At 44.9% G+C, this 23,314-nt stretch overlaps 1 protein-coding gene across 2 annotated transcripts in view; it reads left to right on the plus strand.

The window, feature by feature from the left end:
* Positions 1 to 23,314, plus strand: part of LOC115127592 (solute carrier organic anion transporter family member 2A1-like) — a 77,095-nt gene that overhangs the window by 50,996 nt on the left and 2,785 nt on the right. Inside the window, exons 7-12 of one of the 2 annotated variants that reach the window (XM_065009350.1) lie at positions 6,753 to 6,825; positions 7,255 to 7,419; positions 13,282 to 13,477; positions 15,549 to 15,696; positions 18,920 to 19,095; positions 22,686 to 22,750. In XM_065009350.1, coding sequence (XP_064865422.1) covers positions 6,753 to 6,825; positions 7,255 to 7,419; positions 13,282 to 13,477; positions 15,549 to 15,696; positions 18,920 to 19,095; positions 22,686 to 22,750 — 823 coding nt within the window. Of the gene's footprint in view, positions 1 to 6,752; positions 6,826 to 7,254; positions 7,420 to 13,281; positions 13,478 to 15,548; positions 15,697 to 18,919; positions 19,096 to 22,525; positions 22,596 to 22,685; positions 22,751 to 23,314 lie in introns of those variants that run through there. The other variant, XM_065009351.1, reaches the window with a different exon arrangement.

A 23,314-nucleotide genomic window follows, 5' to 3' on the forward strand; every position in this document is an offset into this window, starting at 1 on the left:
GCTGTCTCACTACAGAAACAGGAGACAGACTAGTGTTCTGTCCAGGGGGTGTCCTGGTACATCAGAAACTCTAGATAGACTAGTGTCCTGTCCAGGGGGTGTACTGCTACATCAAGCTGTCTCCCTACAGAAACAGGAGATGGACTAGTGTTCTGTCCAGGGGGTGTCCTGGTACATCAAGCTGTTTCTTTACAGGAACAGGAGATAGACTAGTGTCCTGTCCAGGGGGTGTCCTGGTACATCAAGCTGCCTCACTACAGAAACAGGAGATGGACTAGTGTCCTGTCCAGGGGGTGTCCTGGTACATCAAGCTGCCTCACTACAGAAACAGGAGATGGACTAGTGTTCTGTCCAGGGGGTGTCCTGGTACATCAGAAACAGGAGATGGACTAGTGTCCTGTCCAGGGGGTGTCCTGGTACATCAGAAACAGGAGATGGACTAGTGTCCTGTCCAGGGGGTGTCCTGCTACATCAAGCTGTTTCTTTACAGGAACAGGAGATAGACTACAGTCTTGACCAAACGTTTTGAGAATGAGACAAATATTAATTTTCACAAAGTCTGCTGCCTCAGTCTGTATGAAGGCAATTTGCATATACTCCAGAATGTTATGAAGAGTGATCAGATGAATTGCAAAGTCCCTCTTTTCCATGAAAATGAACTGAATCCCCCCAAAAACATTTCCACTGCTTTTCAGCCCTGCCACAAAAGGACCAGCTGACATCATGTCAGTGATTCTCACGTTAACACAGGTGTGAGTGTTGACAAGGACAAGGCTGGAGATCACTCTGTCATGCTGGTTGAGTTCGAATAACAGACTGGAAGCTTCAAAAGGAGGGTGGTACTTGGAATCATTGTTCTTCCTCTGTCAACCATGGTTACCTGCAAGGAAACACATGCCGTCATCATTACTTTGCACAAGAAGGGCTTCACAGGCAAGAATATTGCTGCCGGTAAGATTGCACCCAAATCAAACTTTTATCAGATCATCAATAACTTCAAGGAGAGTAGTTCAATTGTTGTGAATAAGGCTTCATGGCGCCCAAGAAAGTCCAGCAAGCGCCAGGACTGTCTCCTAAAGTTGATTCAGCTGCGGGATTGGGGCACCACCAGTACAGAGCTTGCTCAGGAATGGCAGCAGGCAGGTGTGAGTGCATCTGCACGCACAGTGAGGCGAAGACTTTTGGAGGATGGCCTGGTGTCAAGAAGGGCAGCAAAGAAGTCACTTCTCTCCAGGAAAAACATCAGGGACAGACTGATATTTTCCAAAAGGTACAGGGATTGGACTGCTGAGGACTGGAGTAAAGTGATTTTCTCTGATGAATCCCCCTTCCCATTGTTTGGGGCATCCGGAATAAAGCTTGTCCGGAGAAGACAAGGTGAGCACTACCATCAGTCCTGTGTCATGCCTACAGTAAAGCATCCTGAGACCATTCATGTGCGGGGTTGCTTCTCAGCCAAGGGAGTGGGCTCACTCACAATTTTGCCTAAGAACACAGCCATGAATAAAGAATGGTACCAACACATCCTCCGAGAGCAACTTCTTCCAACCATCCAGGAACAGTTTGGTGACAAACAATGCCTTTTCCAGCATGATGGAGCACCTTGCCATAAGGCAAAAGTGATAACTAAGTGGCTCGGGGAACAAAACATTGATATTTTGGGTCCTTGGCCAGGAAACTCCCCAGACGTTAATCCCATTGAGAACTTGTGGTCAATCCTCAAGAGGCAGGTGGACAAACAAAAACCCACAAATTCTGACAAACTCCAAGCATTGATTATGCAAGAATGGGCTGCCATCAGTCAGCATGTGGCCCAGAAGTTAATTGACAGCATGCCATCAGTCAGGATGTGGCCCAGAAGTTAATTGACAGCATGCCAGGGCGGATTGCAGAGGTGTTGAAAAAGAAGGGTCAACACTGCAAATATTGACTCTTTGCATCAACTTCATGTAATTGTCAATAAAAGCCTTTGACACTTATGAAATGCTTGTAATTATACTTCAGTATTCCATAGTAACATCTGACAAAAATATCTAAAGACACTGAAGCAGCAAACTTTGTGAAAATTAATGTGTGTCCTTCTCAAAACTTTGGCCACGACTGTAGTGTCCTGTCCAGGGGGTGTACTCGTATATATCAAGACTCTCTCTCTCTGTCTCTCTCTCTATCTATCTCTCTCTCAATTCAATTCAATTCAAGGGCTTTATTGGCATGGGAAACATGTGTTAACATTGCCAAAGCAAGTGAATATATAAAGTGAAATAAACAATACAAATTAACAGTAAACATTACACATACAGAAGTTTCAAAACAATAAAGACATTACAAATGTCATATTATATATATATATACAGTGTTTTAACAATGTACAAATGGTAAAGGACACAAGATAAAATAAATAAGCATAAATATGGGTTGTATTTACAATGGTGTTTGTTCTTCACTGGTTGCCCTTTTCTCGTGGCAACAGGTCACAAATCTTGCTGCTGTGATGGCACACTGTGGAATTTCACCCAAAAGATATGGGAGTTTTTCAAACTTGGATTTGTTTTCGAATTCTTTGTGGATCTGTGTAATCTGGGGGAAATATGTCTCTCTAATATGGTCATACATTGGGCAGGAGGTTAGGAAGTGCAGCTCAGTTTCCACCTCATTTTGTGGGCAGTGAGCACATAGCCTGTCTTCTCTTGAGAGCCATGTCTGCCTACGGCGGCCTTTCTCAATAGCAAGGCTATGCTCACTGAGTCTGTACATAGTCAAAGCTTTCCTTAATTTTGGGTCAGTCACAGTGGTCAGGTATTCTGCCGCTGTGTACTCTCTGTGTAGGGCCAAATAGCATTCTAGTTTGCTCTGTTTTTTTGTTAATTCTTTCCAATGTGTTAAGTAATTATCTTTTTGTTTTCTCATGATTTGGTTGGGTCTAATTGTGCTGTTGTCCTGGGGCTCTGTAGGGTGTGTTTGTGTTTGTGAACAGAGCCCCAGGACCAGCTTGCTTAGGGACTCTTCTCCAGGTTCATCTCTCTGTAGGTGATGGCTTTGTTATGGAAGGTTTGTGAATCGCTTCCTTTTAGGTGGTTGTAGAATTTAACGGCTCTTTTCTGGATTTTGATAATTAGTGGGTATCGGCCTAATTCTGCTCTGCATGCATTATTTGGTGTTTTACGTTGTACACGGAGGATATTTTTGCCGAATTCTGCGTGCAGAGTCTCAATTTGGTGTTTGTCCCATTTTGTGAAGTCTTGGTTGGTGAGCGGACCCCAGACCTCACAACCATAAAGGGCAATGGGCTCTATGACTGATTCAAGTATTTTTAGCCAAATCCTAATTGGTATGTTGAAATTTATGTTTCTTTTGATGGCATAGAATGCCCTTCTTGCCTTGTCTCTCAGATCGTTCACAGCTTTGTGGAAGTTACCTGTGGCGCTGATGTTTAGGCCAAGGTATGTATAGTTTTTTGTGTGCTCTAGGGCAACAGTGTCTAGATGGAATTTGTATTTGTGGTCCTGGTGACTGGACCTTTTTTGGAACACCATTATTTTGGTCTTACTGAGATTTACTGTCAGGGCCCAGGTCTGATAGAATCTGTGCAGAAGATCTAGGTGCTGCTGTAGGCCCTCCTTGGTTGGTGACAGAAGCACCAGATCATCAGCAAACAGCAGACATTTGACTTCGGATTCTAGCAGGGGGAGGCCGGGTGCTATAGACTTTTCTAGTGCCCGCGCCAATTCGTTGATATATATGTTGAAGAGGGTGGGGCTTAAGCTGCATCCCTGTCTAACCCCACGACCCTGTGTGAAGAAATGTGTGTGTTTTTTGCCAATTTTAACCGCACACTTGTTGTTTGTGTACATGGATTTTATAATGTCGTATGTTTTACCCCCAACACCACTTTCCATCAGTTTGTATAGCAGACCCTCATGCCAGATTGAGTCGAATGCTTTTTTGAACTCAACAAAGCATGAGAAGACTTTGCCTTTGTTTTGGTTTGTTTGGTTGTCAATTAGGGTGTGCAGGGTGAATACATGGTCTGTTGTACGGTAATTTGGTAAAAAGCCAATTTGACATTTGCTCAGTACATTGTTTTCATTGAGGAAATGTACGAGTCTGCTGTTAATAATAATGCAGAGGATTTTCCCAAGGTTACTGTTGACACATATTCCACGGTAGTTATTGGGGTCAAATTTGTCTCCACTTTTGTGGATTGGGGTGATCAGTCCTTGGTTCCAAATATTGGGGAAGATGCCAGAGCTAAGTATGATGTTAAAGAGTTTTAGTATAGCCAATTGGAATTTGTTGTCTGTATATTTGATCATTTCATTGAGGATACCATCGACACCACAGGCCTTTTTGGGTTGAAGGGTTTTTATTTTGTCCTGTAACTCATTCAATGTAATTGGAGAATCCAGTGGGTTCTGGTAGTCTTTAATAGTTGATTCTAAGATCTGTATTTGATCATGTATATGTTTTTGATCTTTGTTTTTTGTTATAGAACCAAAAAGATTGGAGAAGTGGTTTACCCAGACATCTCCATTTTGGATAGATAATTCTTCATGTTGTTGTTTGTTTAGTGTTTTCCAATTTTCCCAGAAGTGTTTAGAGTCTATGGATTCTTCAATTGCATTGAGCTGATTTCTGACATGCTGTTCCTTCTTTTTCCGTAGTGTATTTCTGTATTGTTTTAGTGATTCACCATAGTGAAGGCGTAGACTCAGGTTTTCCGGGTCTCTATGTTTTTGGTTGGACAGGTTTCTCAATTTCTTTCTTAGATTTTTGCATTCTTCATCAAACCATTTGTCATTATTGTTAATTTTCTTCGGTTTTCTATTTGAGATTTTTAGATTTGATAGGGAAGCTGAGAGGTCAAATATACTGTTAAGATTTTCTACTGACAGGTTTACACCTTCACTATTACAGTGGAACGTTTTACCCAGGAAATTGTCTAAAAGGGATTGAATTTGTTGTTGCCTAATTGTTTTTGGTAGGTTTCCAAACTGCATTCCTTCCATCTATAGCATTTCTTAATGTTACTCAGTTCCTTTGGCTTTGATGCCTCATGATTGAGTATTGCTCTGTTTAAGTAGACTGTGATTTTGCTGTGGTCTGATAGGGGTGTCAGTGGGCTGACTGTGAACGCTCTGAGAGATTCTGGGTTGAGGTCAGTGATAAAGTAGTCTACAGTACTACTGCCAAGAGATGAGCTATAGGTGTACCTACCATAGGAGTCCCCTCGAAGCCTACCGTTGACTATGTACATACCCAGCGTGCGACAGAGCTGCAGGAGTTGTGACCCGTTTTGTTGGTTATGTTGTCATAGTTGTGCCTAGGGGGCATATGTGGGAGGGGATGCTGTCACCTCCAGGCAGATGTTTGTCCCCCTGTGTGCTGAGGGTGTCAGGTTCTTGTCCGGTTCTGGCATTTAGGTCGCCACAGACTAGTACATGTCCCTGGGCCTGGAAATGATTGATTTCGCCCTCCAGGATGGAGAAGCTGTCTTCATTAAAATATGGGGATTCTAGTGGGGGGATATAGGTAGCACACAGGAGGACATTTTTCTCTGTTAGGATAATTTCCTTTTGAATTTCTAGCCAAATGTAAAATGTTCCTGTTTTGATTAATTTAATGGAGTGAGTTAGGTCTGCTCTATACCAAATTAGCATACCCCCTGAGTCCCTTCCCTGTTTCACACCTGGTAGTTTGGTGGATGGGACTACCAGCTCTCTGTAACCTAGAGGGCAACCAGTGGGTCTGTCTCCTCTATACCAGGTTTCTTGCAGGATGACAATGTCTGTGTTACCGATTTCTTTGGTGAACTCCGGGTTTCTGCTCTTCAGGCCAAAGGCAGATGACCTCAGGCCTTGGATATTCCAGGATGATATAGTGAATGCTTTTTGTTCCATAGAGTGTCCAATGTTGTTGGTCGTGGTTTGGCCTCAGGCCAGTAAGTGTGAGCAGAGCCTGCTGAGCATCTGGTACATGCCATTGGCTTGGGCGAGTGTGAGAGTGGTGGTTGGGACTGTTTGCCCGCTCACTACCTGTGTGGCTTCCATGTTGAGGCCCTCTTTGCGGGGGTGGGGTGCATCTCTCTATCGCTCTCTCTCTCTCTCTCTCTCTCTCTCTCTCTCTATCTATCTATCTATCTATCTATCTATCTATCTATCTATCTATCTGTCTGTCTGTCTGTCTGTCTGTCTGTCTGTCTGTCTGTCTGTCTGTCTGTCTGTCTGTCTGTCTGTCTGTCTGTCTGTCTGTCTGTCTGTCTGTCTGTCTGTCTGTCTGTCTGTCTGTCTGTCTGTCTGTCTGTCTGTCTGTCTGTCTGTCTGTCTGTCTGTCTGTCTGTCTGTCTGTCTGTCTGTCTGTCTGTCTGTCTGTCTGTCTGTCTGTCTGTCTGTCTGTCTGTCTGTCTGTCTGTCTGTCTGTCTGTCTGTCTGTCTGTCTGTCTGTCTGTCTGTCTGTCTGTCTGTCTGTCTGTCTGTCTGTCTGTCTGTCTGTCTGTCTGTCTGTCTGTCTGTCTGTCTGTCTGTCTGTCTGTCTGTCTGTCTGTCTGTCTGTCTGTCTGTCTGTCTGTCTGTCTGTCTGTCTGTCTGTCTGTCTGTCTGTCTGTCTGTCTGTATAAAACATTTTGAATAATGAAATAAAAACTGCTTCTCTTTTGCTTTCGTCACCCCTCTGAAACTATTTGTTTTCCAAAATAAAAGCTCAAATGATGCGTTGTTTCTGCCATACTTAAACCTGCATGAATTATTTCCTTGCAGAGTGGAACTGAAGCTGCCATTCAGACTGAAGTCTCCAAAAAGCCAGACTTCTCAATGCTTGATTTCCTGAAGAGTAAGTCATCTATACACACACACACACACACACACACACACACACACACACACACACACACACACACACACACACACACACACACACACACACACACACACACACACACACACACACACACACACACACACACACACCAGCCATTGGCTGATCGACTAACACATTTGTAAATATTGCTGACAGGCATGATTACAACAACACAGCTTAACCTTTCCATCGCTAGGAGACGTAGTCACTGTTGTTTGTTCTGGTCCCTCTGACCATTGTTTTGAGAAACTTGTTTCACACTAGGAATTTTACACTTGTATTGTGTGTTTTATAAGAGTTCACAGAGAATCTGCCTGGTAGCTACAGTATTTCTTAGTGAACTGACTAATTTATTTGTGTACGTCTGTGTGTGTGTTTATGTGTCCTCTCTGTTCCTCTCAGTGTTCCCCAGGCTGTTTGTTCGTCTGCTCCTCAGTCCTCTGTTCCTGCTGCTGGTTCTGTCTCAGTGCTGTTTCTCTTCAGTCATCGCTGGCCTCGCCACCTTCCTCACCAAGTTCCTGGAGAGACAGTACAGCACCTCCACCGCTTACAGCAACCTGCTCATAGGTCAGTACAGCACCAGTACAGTTCCACTGCCTCCTCATAGGTCAGTACAGTACCACTGCCTCCTCATAGGTCAGTACAGTACCACTGCCTGCTCATAGGTCAGTACAGTTCCACTGTCTCCTCATAGGTCAGTACCACTGCCTGCTCATAGGTCAGTACAGTACCACTGCCACCTCATAGGTCAGTACAGTACCTGCTCATAGGTCAGTACAGTACGACCACCACTTACAGCAACCTGCTCATAGGTCAGTACAGTACCACTGCCTCCTCATAGGTCAGTACAGTACAACTGTCTCCTCATAGGTCAGTACAGTACCACTGCTCATAGGTCAGTACAGCACTGTCTCCTCATAGGTCAGTACAGCAACCTGCTCATAGGTCAGTACAGCACCACTGCCTCCTCATAGGTCAGTACAGTACCACTGCCTCCTCATAGGTCAGTACAGTACCACTGCCTGCTCATAGGTCAGTACAGTTCCACTGTCTCCTCATAGGTCAGTACCACTGCCTGCTCATAGGTCAGTACAGTACCACTGCCTCCTCATAGGTCAGTACAGTACCACTGCCTCCTCATAGGTCAGTACAGTACCACTGCCTCCTCATAGGTCAGTACAGTACCACTGCCTCCTCATAGGTCAGTACAGTACAACTGTCTCCTCATAGGTCAGTACAGTACCACTGTCTCCTCATAGGTCAGTACAGTACAACTGTCTCCTCATAGGTCAGTACAGTACCACTGCCTCCTCATAGGTCAGTACCACTGCCTCCTCATAGGTCAGTACAGTACCACTGCCTCCTCATAGGTCAGTACCACTGCCTCCTCATAGGTCAGTACAGTTCCACTGCCTCCTCATAGGTCAGTACAGTACCACTGCCTCCTCATAGGTCAGTACAGTACCACTGCCTGCTCATAGGTCAGTACAGTTCCACTGTCTCCTCATAGGTCAGTACCACTGCCTGCTCATAGGTCAGTACAGTACCACTGCCTCCTCATAGGTCAGTACAGTACCACTGCCTCCTCATAGGTCAGTACAGTACCACTGCCTCCTCATAGGTCAGTACAGTACCACTGCCTCCTCATAGGTCAGTACAGTACCACTGCCTCCTCATAGGTCAGTACAGTACAACTGTCTCCTCATAGGTCAGTACAGTACCACTGCCTCCTCATAGGTCAGTACCACTGCCTCCTCATAGGTCAGTACAGTTCCACTGCCTCCTCATAGGTCAGTACAGTTCCACTGCCTCCTCATAGGTCAGTACAGTACCACTGCCTCCTCATAGGTCAGTACCACTGCCTCCTCATAGGTCAGTACAGTACAACTGCCTCCTCATAGGTCAGTACAGTACCACTGCCTGCTCATAGGTCAGTACAGTTCCACTGTCTCCTCATAGGTCAGTACCACTGCCTGCTCATAGGTCAGTACAGTACCACTGCCTCCTCATAGGTCAGTACAGTACCACTGCCTCCTCATAGGTCAGTACAGTACCACTGCCTCCTCATAGGTCAGTACAGTACCACTGCCTCCTCATAGGTCAGTACAGTACAACTGTCTCCTCATAGGTCAGTACAGTACCACTGTCTCCTCATAGGTCAGTACAGTACAACTGTCTCCTCATAGGTCAGTACAGTACCACTGCCTCCTCATAGGTCAGTACCACTGCCTCCTCATAGGTCAGTACAGTTCCACTGCCTCCTCATAGGTCAGTACAGTTCCACTGCCTCCTCATAGGTCAGTACAGTACCACTGCCTCCTCATAGGTCAGTACCACTGCCTCCTCATAGGTCAGTACAGTTCCACTGCCTCCTCATAGGTCAGTACAGTTCCACTGCCTCCTCATAGGTCAGTACAGTACAACTGTCTCCTTATAGGTCAGTATAACACACACAACGGACGTACATTTAACCTTTATTTAACTAGACAAGTCAGTTAAGAACCAATTCTTATTTACAATGACGGCCTGCCCGGGCCAAACCCGGACGACGCTGGGCCAATTGTGCGCCTTCCTAAGGGTCTCCCAATCACGACCGGATGTGATACAGCCTGGATTCAAACCAAGTACTGCAGTGACACCTCTTGCAGTGCCTTTAGACCACTGCGCCACTCGGGAGCACGAAATACTCACCACACAGACAAACAGAGAGGCACACATTTTAAATACTTTTTTTGAATCCACAAAGTCACATTACTGTTGAGAAGGATTCACACATGGATATATGGAAACATGAAAGGACCCCTCTTCTCCAGACAGCAAGGCTGCCTACGACAGCTGACAGAGCAGTGCCTGCGTACACACACACACACACACACACACACACACACACACACACACACACACACACACACACACACACACACACACACACACACACACACACACACACACACTCTATGTTGAACAGAGGAGCTAGTATGCCTGTTTCATTATTGATAAACCATAAATACGGTAAAGAGGTCAATCGAAACTCGACCAAAACAATGGAATTAACATGGTGGGGGTGGAGGGTGGAGGGTGGGGGTGGAGGTGGAGGTGGAGGTGGGGGTGGAGGTGGGGGTGGAGGTGGAGGTGGGGGAAACATCTTGAATCTCCTCATTTCTTCCCAGCTAAATTAATCTACATTTTAGGCTATTTTATTTATACGTTTGTTTCACACTATTTTGAGGTAAAAATCGGAGTATAATGTAGTATAATATAGGATAATGTAGTATAATGTAGTATAAAGTAGTATAATATAGTATAATGTAGTATAATGTAGTATAATATAGTATAATATAGTATAATGTAGTGTAAGTCGCTCTGGATAAGAGCGTCTGCTAAATGACTTAAATGTAAATGTAAATGTAAATATAGTATAATATAGTATAATATAGTATAATGTAGTATAATATAGTATAATATAGTATAATATAGTATAATGTAGTATAATGTAGTATAATATACTATAATATAGTATAATGTAGTATAATATAGTATAATATAGTATAATGTAGTATAATATACTATAATATAGTATAATGTAGTATAATATAGTATAATGTAGTATAATGTAGTATAATGTAGTATAATATAGTATAATATAGTATAATATAGTATAATGTAGTATAATGTAGTATAATATACTATAATATAGTATAATGTAGTATAATATAGTATAATGTAGTATAATGTAGTATAATGTATGGATGGATGTCAACCCCAACACATGTCATTGTCACCAATCAACTGCATTACAGTTTAAAAAAATATATATTAAAAAAAGACTGACTACCTCCTCCTCCTCTGATGTTGTGTATGCTAGCTATGCTAATCAGTTAACATTTAGCAGTCAGTTCTTCTAGACATGAAAAATAAACAACTTAATAATAAATGTTAAGCAACAAAAAAAAAACGGACAAATATATCCAAAACTCCAAGACTCCAGTAACGACATGGTGGGTCTGTTACAACACATAAATCATGACGGATTTTTACAATGATCCACTTTGTTAAATCAGATTTGTTGAATGTGCTCCAATCTGAGCAATGGAACGGTCTGCGTTCAATCAACCACATCTTTGTGGAACAGATGACATGGGGGTACAACTGAATGCCTTCTGCATTTATCCCAAGTCCTCTGAGTCAGAGGGGGGGTGGGTGTTGCCTTAATCGACATCCACATCTTCGGCGCCCGGGGAACAGTGTGTTAACTGCCTTGTTCTAACAGTGTGTTAACTGCCTTGTTCTAACAGTGTGTTAACTGCCTTGTTCTAACAGTGTGTTAACTGCCTTGTTCTAACAGTGTGTTAACTGCCTTGTTCTAACAGTGTGTTAACTGCCTTGTTCTAACAGTGTGTTAACTGCCTTGTTCTAACAGTGTGTTAACTGCCTTGTTCTAACAGTGTGTTAACTGCCAACGCTCTAACCACTAGGCTTCCTGCCGCCCCAATGCTCTAACCACTAGGCTTCCTGCCGCCCCAACGCTCTAACCACTAGGCTTCCTGCCGCCCCAACGCTCTAACCACTAGGCTTCCTGCCGCCCCAACGCTCTAACAACTAGGCTTCCTGCCGCCCCAACGCTCTAACCACTAGGCTTCCTGCCGCCCCAACGCTCTAACCACTAGGCTTCCTGCCACCCCATAGATGAATGGTGTTTGTGTTTCCTTATTGATCCACTATGTGAAACAAATTAAGTATGGTGAATCTGATCCTACTCGCTCTTTTACCCTACTCTACGGCTGGTATTGATAGTTGGCATGGGTTACAGTTGGCATGGGTTACAGTTGGCATGGAGATGAAGACACAGATCTCTGTTCTTTACTTGGGATTGTTATGATAATGGGTTTACGTCAAAGAGTTTATCGTACTGTAGTTGTGGATGAATGACAACTGTTGAAAGGCTGTCTAAGGATGCTGGTAGAGAGTGAGCATTGAAACCCTATTATATCTGTTGTCTAGTCCTGTCTCAGCATTCATCTATGTGTATTTTCTGTGGGATCAGCAGTATAGACTGGGACAGAGGTGGCACCACAGGCACCACAAGCACCACAGGTTCAAAAGTGGTGTGTAAAAATGCATACTTGTCTTTTCTGGGGCCTGGAGTTTTTCCTGATCTCATAACCTGTTCAGGACAAATTCTTATTTTCAATGACGGCCTAGGAACAGTGGGTTAACTGCCTGTTCAGGGGCAGAATGACAGATTTGTACCGTGTCAGCTCGGGGGTTTGAACTTGCAACCTTCCGGTTACTAGTCCAACACTCTAACCACTAGGCTACCCTGCCGCCTCTACACTCTAACCACTAGGCTACCCTGCCGCCTCTACACTCTAACCACTAGGCTACCCTGCCGCCTTACATTCTAACCACTAGGCTACCTGCCGCCTCTACGCTCTAACCACTAGGCTACCCTGCCGCCTCTACACTCTAACCACTAGGCTACCCTGCCGCCTCTACGCTCTAACCACTAGGCTACCCTGCCGCCTCTACGCTCTAAACACTAGGCTACCCTGCCGCCTCTACGCTCTAACCACTAGGCTACCCTGCCGCCTCTACGCTCTAACCACTAGGCTACCCTGCCGCCTCTACACTCTAACCACTAGACTACCCTGCCACCTCTACACTCTAACCACTAGACTACCCTACCACCTCTACACTCTAACCACTAGGCTACCCTGCCACCTCTACACTCTAACCACTAGGCTACCCTGCCGCCTCTACACTCTAACCACTAGGCTACCCTGCCGCCTCTACACTCTAACCACTAGGCTACCCTGCCGCCTCTACGCTCTAACCACTAGGCTACCCTGCCGCCTCTACACTCTAACCACTAGGCTACCCTGCCGCCGGTATCAGTCTCTGTAACATTCCACTCCTTGTAGTCTGTGTCATGTACAATGTAATAGCTGATCAGAGACTGGCTACCAGGCTAGCGTTTGTATGCCTGAGACAATTAAGTTGATCGTATCTTTTAGTGAAGACAAATCAGCTCGCTATGCACTCTTTCATACTATCTCTGTCTTTGTAGTTCTGTATGTAGTTATCGATACAGATACAAAGAGACAGTATACAGATACAGTGCCTTGCGAAAGTATTCGGCCCCCTTGAACTTTGCGACGTTTTGCCACATTTCAGGCTTCAAACATAAAGATATAAAACTGTATTTTTTTGTGAAGAATCAACAACAAGTGGGACACAATCATGAAGTGGAACGACATTTATTGGATATTTCAAACTTTTTTAACAAATCAAAAACTCAAAAATTGGGCGAAAGGTGGCAAAAGGTCGCAAAGTTCAAGGGGGCCGAATACCTTCGCAAGGCACTGTACATACTGTGGAGAAAGTATTTAAATCTATTCTGCTCTCAAAAATCTTGTCTTCTCCCCTCAGGTGCGGTGAACCTTCCGTCCGTTGCCGTGGGGATGCTGGTGGGCGGAGTCATCATGAAGAGGACCGGTCTCTCTCTGAAGACCATCCCTCGTTTTTCTGTCGCCATGCTCACCATCTCTGTCCTCCTCATCATCCCTCTCTTCTTCATGGGCTGCCCCACACAGAGCGTGGCGGAGGTCAACTACACACCCCATGGGTGAGTCAGAGAAGGGATCTGCATCTTTGCCAAACTGTTACATATTTGGAGAGCCTTGTCCTGGTTGATTGGGCCATGTAGCACTGACCGATTGGGCCATGTAGCACTGGTTGATTGGGCCGTGTCCTGGTTGATTGGGCCATGTAGCCCTGGTTGATTGGGCCGTGTCCTGGTTGATTGGGCCATGTCCTGGTTGATTGGGCCATGTAACCCTGGTTGATTGGGCCCTGTCTTGGCTGATTGGGCCATGTAACCCTGGTTGATTGGGCCGTGTCCTGGTTGATTGGGCCATATAACCCTGGTTGATTGGGCTGTCCTGGTTGATTGGGCCATGTAGCACTGGTTGATTGGGCCGTGTCCTGGTTGATTGGGCCATGTCCTGGTTGATTGGGCCATGTAACCCTGGTTGATTGGGCCCTGTCTTGGCTGATTGGGCCATGTAACCCTGGTTGATTGTGCCCTGTGCTGGCTGATTGAGCTGTTGTTGATGAATATGTTAATTGTAGTTTGTCATTTTGGGGATGCTGTGTTACTGTCTCTGTAGCTTTGACAGTTGATATTTTGAAGGTGTTTAAATACATGGAGTTCTAGGGAGGTCATGAGGACTAGAAGACAGAAGCATTTAAATGATTTGTACAAAAGAGTTCGGTGAAACACTTGCACAAGCCCCATCAGTTACATTATTGTCCGGTCTTGAGGATAATTAACCTAATTTAGCTTACCTTTTGATATTACACAAGCAAACATACGGAGCCTTGTGAACTTTGTAGAAGACACCGTTAATTAACTAGCCACTTGTGGACACTAAGACAAGGCTACTGTTTGGAGCTGTGCCACTGGTGAACCCAAACAACTAGAGATGTTGTTACTACAGTACAACACCAAACAGAGGCTAATGAACAACAGATAACATTAACAGGAACCCTGGTCTTTACCCCATAACCCCATATCTCGGTTGTCTTCTGTTTTGTTGTTTGGCACTGAGCTCTACTGATGAACTTAACTCACCCAGAGCTCTACTGATGAACTTAACTCACCCAGAGCTCTACTGATGCACTTAACTCACCCAGAGCTCTACTGATGAACTTAATTCCACCCAGAGCTCTACTGATGAACTTAACTCACCCAGAGCTCTACTGATGAACTTAACTCCACCCAGAGCTCTACTGATGAACTTAACTCCACCCAGAGCTCTACTGATGAACTTAACTCCACCCAGAGCTCTACTGATGAACTTAACTCCACCCAGAGCTCTACTGGTGAACTTAACTCACCCAGAGCTCTACTGATGAACTTAACTCCACCCAGAGCTCTACTGATGAACTTAACTCCACCCAGAGCTCTACTGATGAACTTAACTCACCCAGAGCTCTACTGATGAACTTAACTCACCCAGAGCTCTACTGATGAACTTAACTCACCCAGAGCTCTACTGATGAACTTAACTCACCCAGAGCTCTACTGATGAACTTAACTCCACCCAGAGCTCTACTGATGAACTTAACTCACCCAGAGCTCTACTGATGAACTTAACTCACCCAGAGCTCTACTGATGAACTTAACTCCACCCAGAGCTCTACTGGTGAACTTAACTCACCCAGAGCTCTACTGATGAACTTAACTCACCCAGAACTCTACTGATGAACTTAACTCACCCAGAGCTCTACTGATGAACTTAACTCACCCAGAGCTCTACTGATGAACTTAACTCCACCCAGAGCTCTACTGATGAACTTAACTCACCCAGAGCTCTACTGATGAACTTAACTCACCCAGAGCTCTACTGGTGAACTTAACTCCACCCTGAACTCTGCTGTGATCTCATAATCCTTATATAAACATGGAAATGCCATTTTCACACTATTGAGCTGAGCTGAGCCGAGCTGAACCAAGCCTAGCTAGCCTTGTACTCATCTGGCCTGCTTAGACATTCACCACAGATCCTGGAACCGTGCTGGAAAGGTCCATATGAAAAGACAATATCTGAGCCAGCTCAGCACAATAATGTGGATATCGGGTATAACTCTATTGTGAGACACTAAACCATTCTCTAAACATCTCCCCCCTACAGGTTTCTGGCCACCTGTTATTCCAACTGCTCCTGTCCTGCTGACTCCTTTAACCCAGTGTGTGGATCTGACAACACTGAGTACCTGTCTCCCTGCCACGCAGGCTGCAAAGACTACACCAAAGACCCCAAGAACAAATTCAGGGTTCTGGTAGGTGGCCATTTAATGAATGAAGTTAGGGAAGTAGTATGACATAACTGAACAAATTGTAATGTTACAGATGTAGGGTCTTAATTTGATCATCCAGTAAATGTCCTGTACAGCAGGAAATGGAAACGTGTAGTCAGTCGTGTTAGAGTACTACTTAAGTCATTTTTTGGGGGTAACTGTACTTTACATTACTATTTATATTTTTGACAACTTTAACTTCACTACATTCCTAAAAAAAATATTATACTTTTTTATTATACATTTTCCCCTGACACCCAAAAGTACTCGTTACATTTGGAATGTTTAGCAGGACAGGTCTAATTCACACAAGTGTCAAGAGAACATCCCTGGTCATCTCTACTGCCTCTGATCTGGCAGACTCACTAAACACATACTTTGTTTGTAAATGATGTCTGAGTGTTGGAATGTTCCCCTGGCTATCTGTAAATGATGTCTGAGTGTTGGAGCCCCTGGCTATCTGTAAATGATGTCTGAGTGTTGGAGTCTGCCCCTGGCTATCTGTAAATGATGTCTGAGTGTTGGAGTGTGCCCCTGGCTATCTGTAAATGATGTCTGAGTGTTGGAGTGTGACCCTGGCTATCTGTAAATGATGTCTGAGTGTTGGAGTGTGACCCTGGCTATCTGTAAATGATGTCTGAGTGTTGGAGTGTGCCCCTGGCTATCTGTAAATGATGTCTGAGTGTTGGAGTGTGCCCCTGGCTATCTGTAAATGATGTCTGAGTGTTGGAGTGTGCCCCTGGCTATCTGTAAATGATGTCTGAGTGTTGGAGTGTGACCCTGGCTATCTGTAAATGATGTTGGAGTGTGCCCCTGGCTATCTGTAAATGATGTCTGAGTGTTGGAGTGTGCCCCTGGCTATCTGTAAATGATGTCTGAGTGTTGGAGTGTGCCCCTGGCTATCTGTAAATGATGTCTGAGTGTTGGAGTGTGCCCCTGGCTATCTGTAAATGATGTTGGAGTGTTGGAGTGTGACCCTGGCTATCTGTAAATGATGTCTGGAGTGTTGGAGTGTGACCCTGGCTATCTGTAAATGATGTCTGAGTGTTGGAGTGTGACCCTGGCTATCTGTAAATGATGTCTGAGTGTTGGAGTGTGACCCTGGCTATCTGTAAATGATGTCTGAGTGTTGGAGTGTTCCCCTGGCTATCTGTAAATGATGTCTGAGTGTTGGAGTGTGACCCTGGCTATCTGTAAATGATGTCTGAGTGTTGGAGTGTGACCCTGGCTATCTGTAAATGATGTCTGAGTGTTGGAGTGTGACCCTGACTATCTGTAATGATGTCTGAGTGTTGGAGTGTGACCCTAGCTATCTGTAAATGATGTCTGAGTGTTGGAGGGTGACCCTGGCTATCTGTAATGATGTCTGAGTGTTGGAGTGTGACCCTGGCTATCTATAAATGATGTCTGAGTGTTGGAGTGTGACCCTGGCTATCTGTAAATGATGTCTGAGTGTTGGAGTGTGACCCTGGCTATCTGTAAATGATGTCTGAGTGTTGGAGTGTTCCCCTGTCTATCTGTAATGATGTCTGAGTGTTGGAGTGTTCCCCTGGCTATCTGTAAATGATGTTGGAGTGTGCCCCTGGCTATCTGTAATGATGTCTGAGTGTTGGAGTGTTCCCCTGGCTAACTGTAATGATGTCTGAGTGTTGGAGTGTTCCCCTGGCTATCTGTAATGATGTCTGAGTGTTGGAGTGTTCCCCTGGCTATCTGTAATGATGTCTGAGTGTTGGAGTATTCCCCTGTCTATCTGTAATGATGTCTGAGTGTTGGAGTGTTGGAGTGTGCCCCTGGCTATCTGTAAATGATGTCTGAGTGTTGGAGTGTTCCCCTGGCTATCTGTAATGATGTCTGAGTGTTGGAGTGTTCCCCTGGCTATCTGTAATGATGTCTGAGTGTTGGAGTGTTCCCCTGGCTATCTGTAATGATGTCTGAGTGTTGGCTATCTGTAAATGATTTGGAGTGTTGGAGTGTTCCCCTGGCTATCTGTAATGATGTCTGAGTGTTGGAGTGTTCCCCTGGCTATCTGTAATGATGTCTGAGTGTTGGAGTGTTCCCCTGGCTATCTGTAAATGATGTTGGAGTGTTCCCCTGGCTATCTGTAAATGATGTTGGAGTGTTGGAGTGTTCCCCTGGCTATCTGTAATGATGTCTGAGTGTTGGAGTGTTGGAGTGTTCCATCTGTAAATTAAGAAAACAAGAAATGGTGCCATCTTTATTGCTTAATTTAAGGAATGTTGAATGATTTAGACTTTTACGTTTGATACTTAAGTATGTTTTAGCAATTACATTTACGTTTGATACTTAGGTATATTAATAAAAACCAAAAACTTTTAGACTTTTACTCAGGTATTATTTTACTGGGTGACTTTCACTTGAGTCATTTTCTATCAAGGTATCTTTACTTTTACTCGAGTATGTTTCCGATTGTAGCGTATTCAGGGTTTACAAAAGCTTTTAAAATTTCCACTTGAAAATGTCAGACTTGATTTGCCTTAACAAAAAAATGCATCAAACCCCTTACAAAAATGTCCATGAATTATAATCCACACAATAATTCACATTTTCCTGTTACCGCCATGTCCTGGTATTCACCTACTGTAAGAAACGGGTCAAATTAAGATCCTACATCTGTACGGTCTAAATCTTCAACCGTTTAAACTGATTAAACCCAGTTTAGGAGAGTGTATTGGTCAGCAAGGCAGCCAGCCAGACATGGCGCTATGTGTCTGACTGTGTGCTACAGTCTCTACCTACAGTACAGCTACACGGTATGGATGGTTAACAATCAATGGGCCAGTCCAATCCATCTGTAATCGGCCCTGGGACACAGGAAGTGTTTTAAGTGGAGTTAAACCACTTGTAGATGTTGCAGTAGTAGTGTAATCCACAAGCAGGAGGACTGTGGCAAGGCTAATAGTTATATTGACTCGACATGGTGTATATAATAGTCAATGCATGGCCATTATGTTGACTAGTTGAATTAGTTAGACTTCAATTCAGACCAAGAGTTAACTGTAATTACAGTACTTTCAGATCAGTATAGGTTATCGATCGTTCACAATTTAGCCTTTGTCTTAATGAAAACAAGTTATTTTGTACATTTTGCTTCTTGAATCTGAGAAATGTATGGCATACTTGTATATGTTGTCTATCTTTATATATTGACACTGGTGTCTTCTGTGTTCTTCTTCTTCTGATGTAGAAGTACACAGACTGTATCTGCATAGCTTACAGCCAGGGTAGTGGTGGGGGTACTGCCCGCCCCGGTCCTTGCCCCAACCAATGTCCTCACTTCCTGCTTCCTGTCATGTTCCTCATCTCTCTGGCCGGGTTGATCGCCTCCCTAACACACAACCCCATCTATATGATGGTCCTCAGGTAACCTCCCTAACACACAACCCCATCTATATGATGGTCCTCAGGTAACCTCTCTAACACACAACCCCATCTATATGATGGTCCTCCCTCTCTAACACACAACCCCATCTATATGATGGTCCTCAGGTAACCTCCCTAACACACAACCCCATCTATATGATGGTCCTCCCTCCCTAACACACAACCCCATCTATATGATGGTCCTCCCTCCCTAACACACAACCCCATCTATATGATGGTCCTCAGGTAACCTCTCTAACACACAACCCCATCTATATGATGGTCCTCCCTCTCTAACACACAACCCCATCTATATGATGGTCCTCAGGTAACCTCTCTAACACACAACCCCATCTATATGATGGTCCTCCCTCTCTAACACACAACCCCATCTATATGATGGTCCTCAGGTAACCTCCCTAACACACAACCCCATCTATATGATGGTCCTCCCTCCCTAACACACAACCCCATCTATATGATGGTCCTCAGGTAACCTCCCTAACACACAACCCCATCTATATGATGGTCTTCAGGTAACCTCCCTAACACACAACCCCATCTATATGATGGTCCTCCCTCTCTAACACACAACCCCATCTATATGATGGTCCTCCCTCTCTAACACACAACCCCATCTATATGATGGTCCTCCCTCCCTAACACACAACCCCATCTATATGATGGTCCTCCCTCCCTAACACACAACCCCATCTATATGATGGTCCTCCCTCTCTAACACACAACCCCATCTATATGATGGTCCTCCCTCCCTAACACACAACCCCATCTATATGATGGTCCTCAGGTAACCTCCCTAACACACAACCCCATCTATATGATGGTCCTCAGGTAACCTCTCTAACACACAACCCCATCTATATGATGGTCCTCCCTCCCTAACACACAACCCCATCTATATGATGGTCCTCCCTCCCTAACACACAACCCCATCTATATGATGGTCCTCCCTCCCTAACACACAACCCCATCTATATGATGGTCCTCCCTCCCTAACACACAACCCCATCTATATGATGGTCCTCCCTCCCTAACACACAACCCCATCTATATGATGGTCCTCCCTCCCTAACACACAACCCCATCTATATGATGGTCCTCCCTCTCTAACACACAACCCCATCTATATGATGGTCCTCAGGTAACCTCCATAACACACAACCCCATCTATATGACGGTCCTCAGGTAACCTCTCTAACACACAACCCCATCTATATGATGGTCCTCAGGTAACCTCCCTAACACACAACCCCATCTATATGATGGTCCTCAGGTAACCTCCCTAACACACAACCCCATCTATATGATGGTCCTCCCTCTCTAACACACAACTCCATCTATATGATGGTCCTCAGGTAACCTCCCTAACACACAACCCCATCTATATGATGGTCCTCAGGTAACCTCCCTAACACACAACCCCATCTATATGATGGTCCTCAGGTAACCTCCCTAACACACAACCCCATCTATATGATGGTCCCCAGGTAACCTCCCTAACACACAACCCCATCTATATGATGGTCCTCAGGTAACCTCCCTAACACACAACCCCATCTATATGATGGTCCTCCCTCTCTAACACACAACCCCATCTATATGATGGTCCTCCCTCCCTAACACACAACCCCATCTATATGATGGTCCTCCCTCCCTAACACACAACCCCATCTATATGATGGTCCTCCCTCCCTAACACACAACCCCATCTATATGATGGTCCTCCCTCCCTAACACACAACCCCATCTATATGATGGTCCTCCCCCCTAACACACAACCCCATCTATATGATGGTCCTCCCTCTCTAACACACAACCCCATCTATATGATGGTCCTCCCTCCCTAACACACAACCCCATCTATATGATGGTCCTCCCTCCCTAACACACAACCCCATCTATATGATGGTCCTCCCTCCCTAACACACAACTCCATCTATATGATGGTCCTCCCTCCCTAACACACAACTCCATCTATATGATGGTCCTCCCTCCCTAACACACAACTCCATCTATATGATGGTCCTCAGGTAACCTCTCTAACACACAACCCCATCTATATGATGGTCCTCAGGTAACCTCCCTAACACACAACCCCATCTATATGATGGTCCCCAGGTAACCTCCCTAACACACAACCCCATCTATATGATGGTCCTCCCTCCCTAACACACAACCCCATCTATATGATGGTCCTCCCTCCCTAACACACAACCCCATCTATATGATGGTCCTCAGGTAACCTCCCTAACACACAACCCCATCTATATGATGGTCCTCAGGTAACCTCCCTAACACACAACCCCATCTATATGATGGTCCTCAGGTAACCTCCCTAACACACAACCCCATCTATATGATGGTCCTCCCTCCCTAACACACAACCCCATCTATATGATGGTCCTCCCTCTCTAACACACAACCCCATCTATATGATGGTCCTCAGGTAACCTCTCTAACAAACAACCCCATCTATATGATGGTCCTCAGGTAACCTCTCTAACACACAACCCCATCTATATGATGGTCCTCCCTCTCTAACACACAACCCCATCTATATGATGGTCCTCCCTCTCTAACACACAACCCCATCTATATGATGGTCCTCCCTCCCTAACACACAACCCCATCTATATGATGGTCCTCCCTCTCTAACACACAACCCCATCTATATGATGGTCCTCCCTCCCTAACACACAACCCCATCTATATGATGGTCCTCCCTCTCTAACACACAACCCCATCTATATGATGGTCCTCCCTCCCTAACACACAACCCCATCTATATGATGGTCCTCCCTCTCTAACACACAACCCCATCTATATGATGGTCCTCAGGTAACCTCCCTAACACACAACCCCATCTATATGATGGTCCTCCCTCTCTAACACACAACCCCATCTATATGATGGTCCTCCCTCCCTAACACACAACCCCATCTATATGATGGTCCTCAGGTAACCTCCCTAACACACAACCCCATCTATATGATGGTCCTCCCTCCCTAACACACAACCCCATCTATATGATGGTCCTCCCTCTCTAACACACAACCCCATCTATATGATGGTCCTCCCTCCCTAACACACAACCCCATCTATATGATGGTCCTCCCTCCCTAACACACAACCCCATCTATATGATGGTCCTCAGGTAACCTCTCTAACACACAACCCCATCTATATGATGGTCCTCAGGTAACCTCTCTAACACACAACCCCATCTATATGATGGTCCTCCCTCCCTAACACACAACCCCATCTATATGATGGTCCTCAGGTAACCTCTCTAACACACAACCCCATCTATATGATGGTCCTCAGGTAACCTCCCTAACACACAACCCCATCTATATGATGGTCCTCCCTCTCTAACACACATGAAGATAAATCCTTTGAATTGTTTCAGAACTGTTCCCCATGAAGATAAATCCTTTGAATTGTTTCAGAACTGTTCCCCATGAAGATAAATCCTTTGAATTGTTTCAGAACTGTTCCCCATGAAGATAAATCCTTTGAATTGTTTCAGAACTGTTCCCCATGAAGATAAATCCTTTGAATTGTTTCAGAACTGTTCCCCATGAAGATAAATCCTTTGCCATAGGAGTCCAGTTTTTGCTCATGAGAGTCCTTGGTATGTATACTCTTTAATCTTCTTCATATAGACAGATGTTCCTAAAGCAAAACACACACAATGGAATACAATGATATATCAAATCCACCACTCCAGGATATGACCCGTCTTCTAGGATATGACCCGTCTTCTAGGATATGACCCGTCTTCTAGGATATGACCCGTCTTCAAGGATATGACCCGTCTTCTAGGATATGACCCGTCTTCAAGGATATGACCCGTCTTCAAGGATATGACCCGTCTTCTAGGATATGACCCGTCTTCAAGGATATGACCCGTCTTCAAGGATATTTACCCGTCTTCTAGGATATGACCCGACTTCAAGGATATGACCCGTCTTCCAGGATATGACCCGTCTTCTAGGATATGACCCGTCTTCAAGGATATTTACCCGTCTTCTAGGATATGACCCGTCTTCAAGGATATGACCCGTCTTCTAGGATATGACCCGTCTTCCAGGATATGACCCGTCTTCTAGGATATGACCCGTCTTCTAGGATATGACCCGTCTTCAAGGATATTTACCCGTCTTCTAGGATATGACCCGTCTTCTAGGATATGACC

The sequence above is a fragment of the Oncorhynchus nerka genome, linkage group LG24 (genome assembly GCF_034236695.1).
Source record: "Oncorhynchus nerka isolate Pitt River linkage group LG24, Oner_Uvic_2.0, whole genome shotgun sequence".
In the NCBI taxonomy this organism is placed as follows: domain Eukaryota; kingdom Metazoa; phylum Chordata; class Actinopteri; order Salmoniformes; family Salmonidae; genus Oncorhynchus; species Oncorhynchus nerka.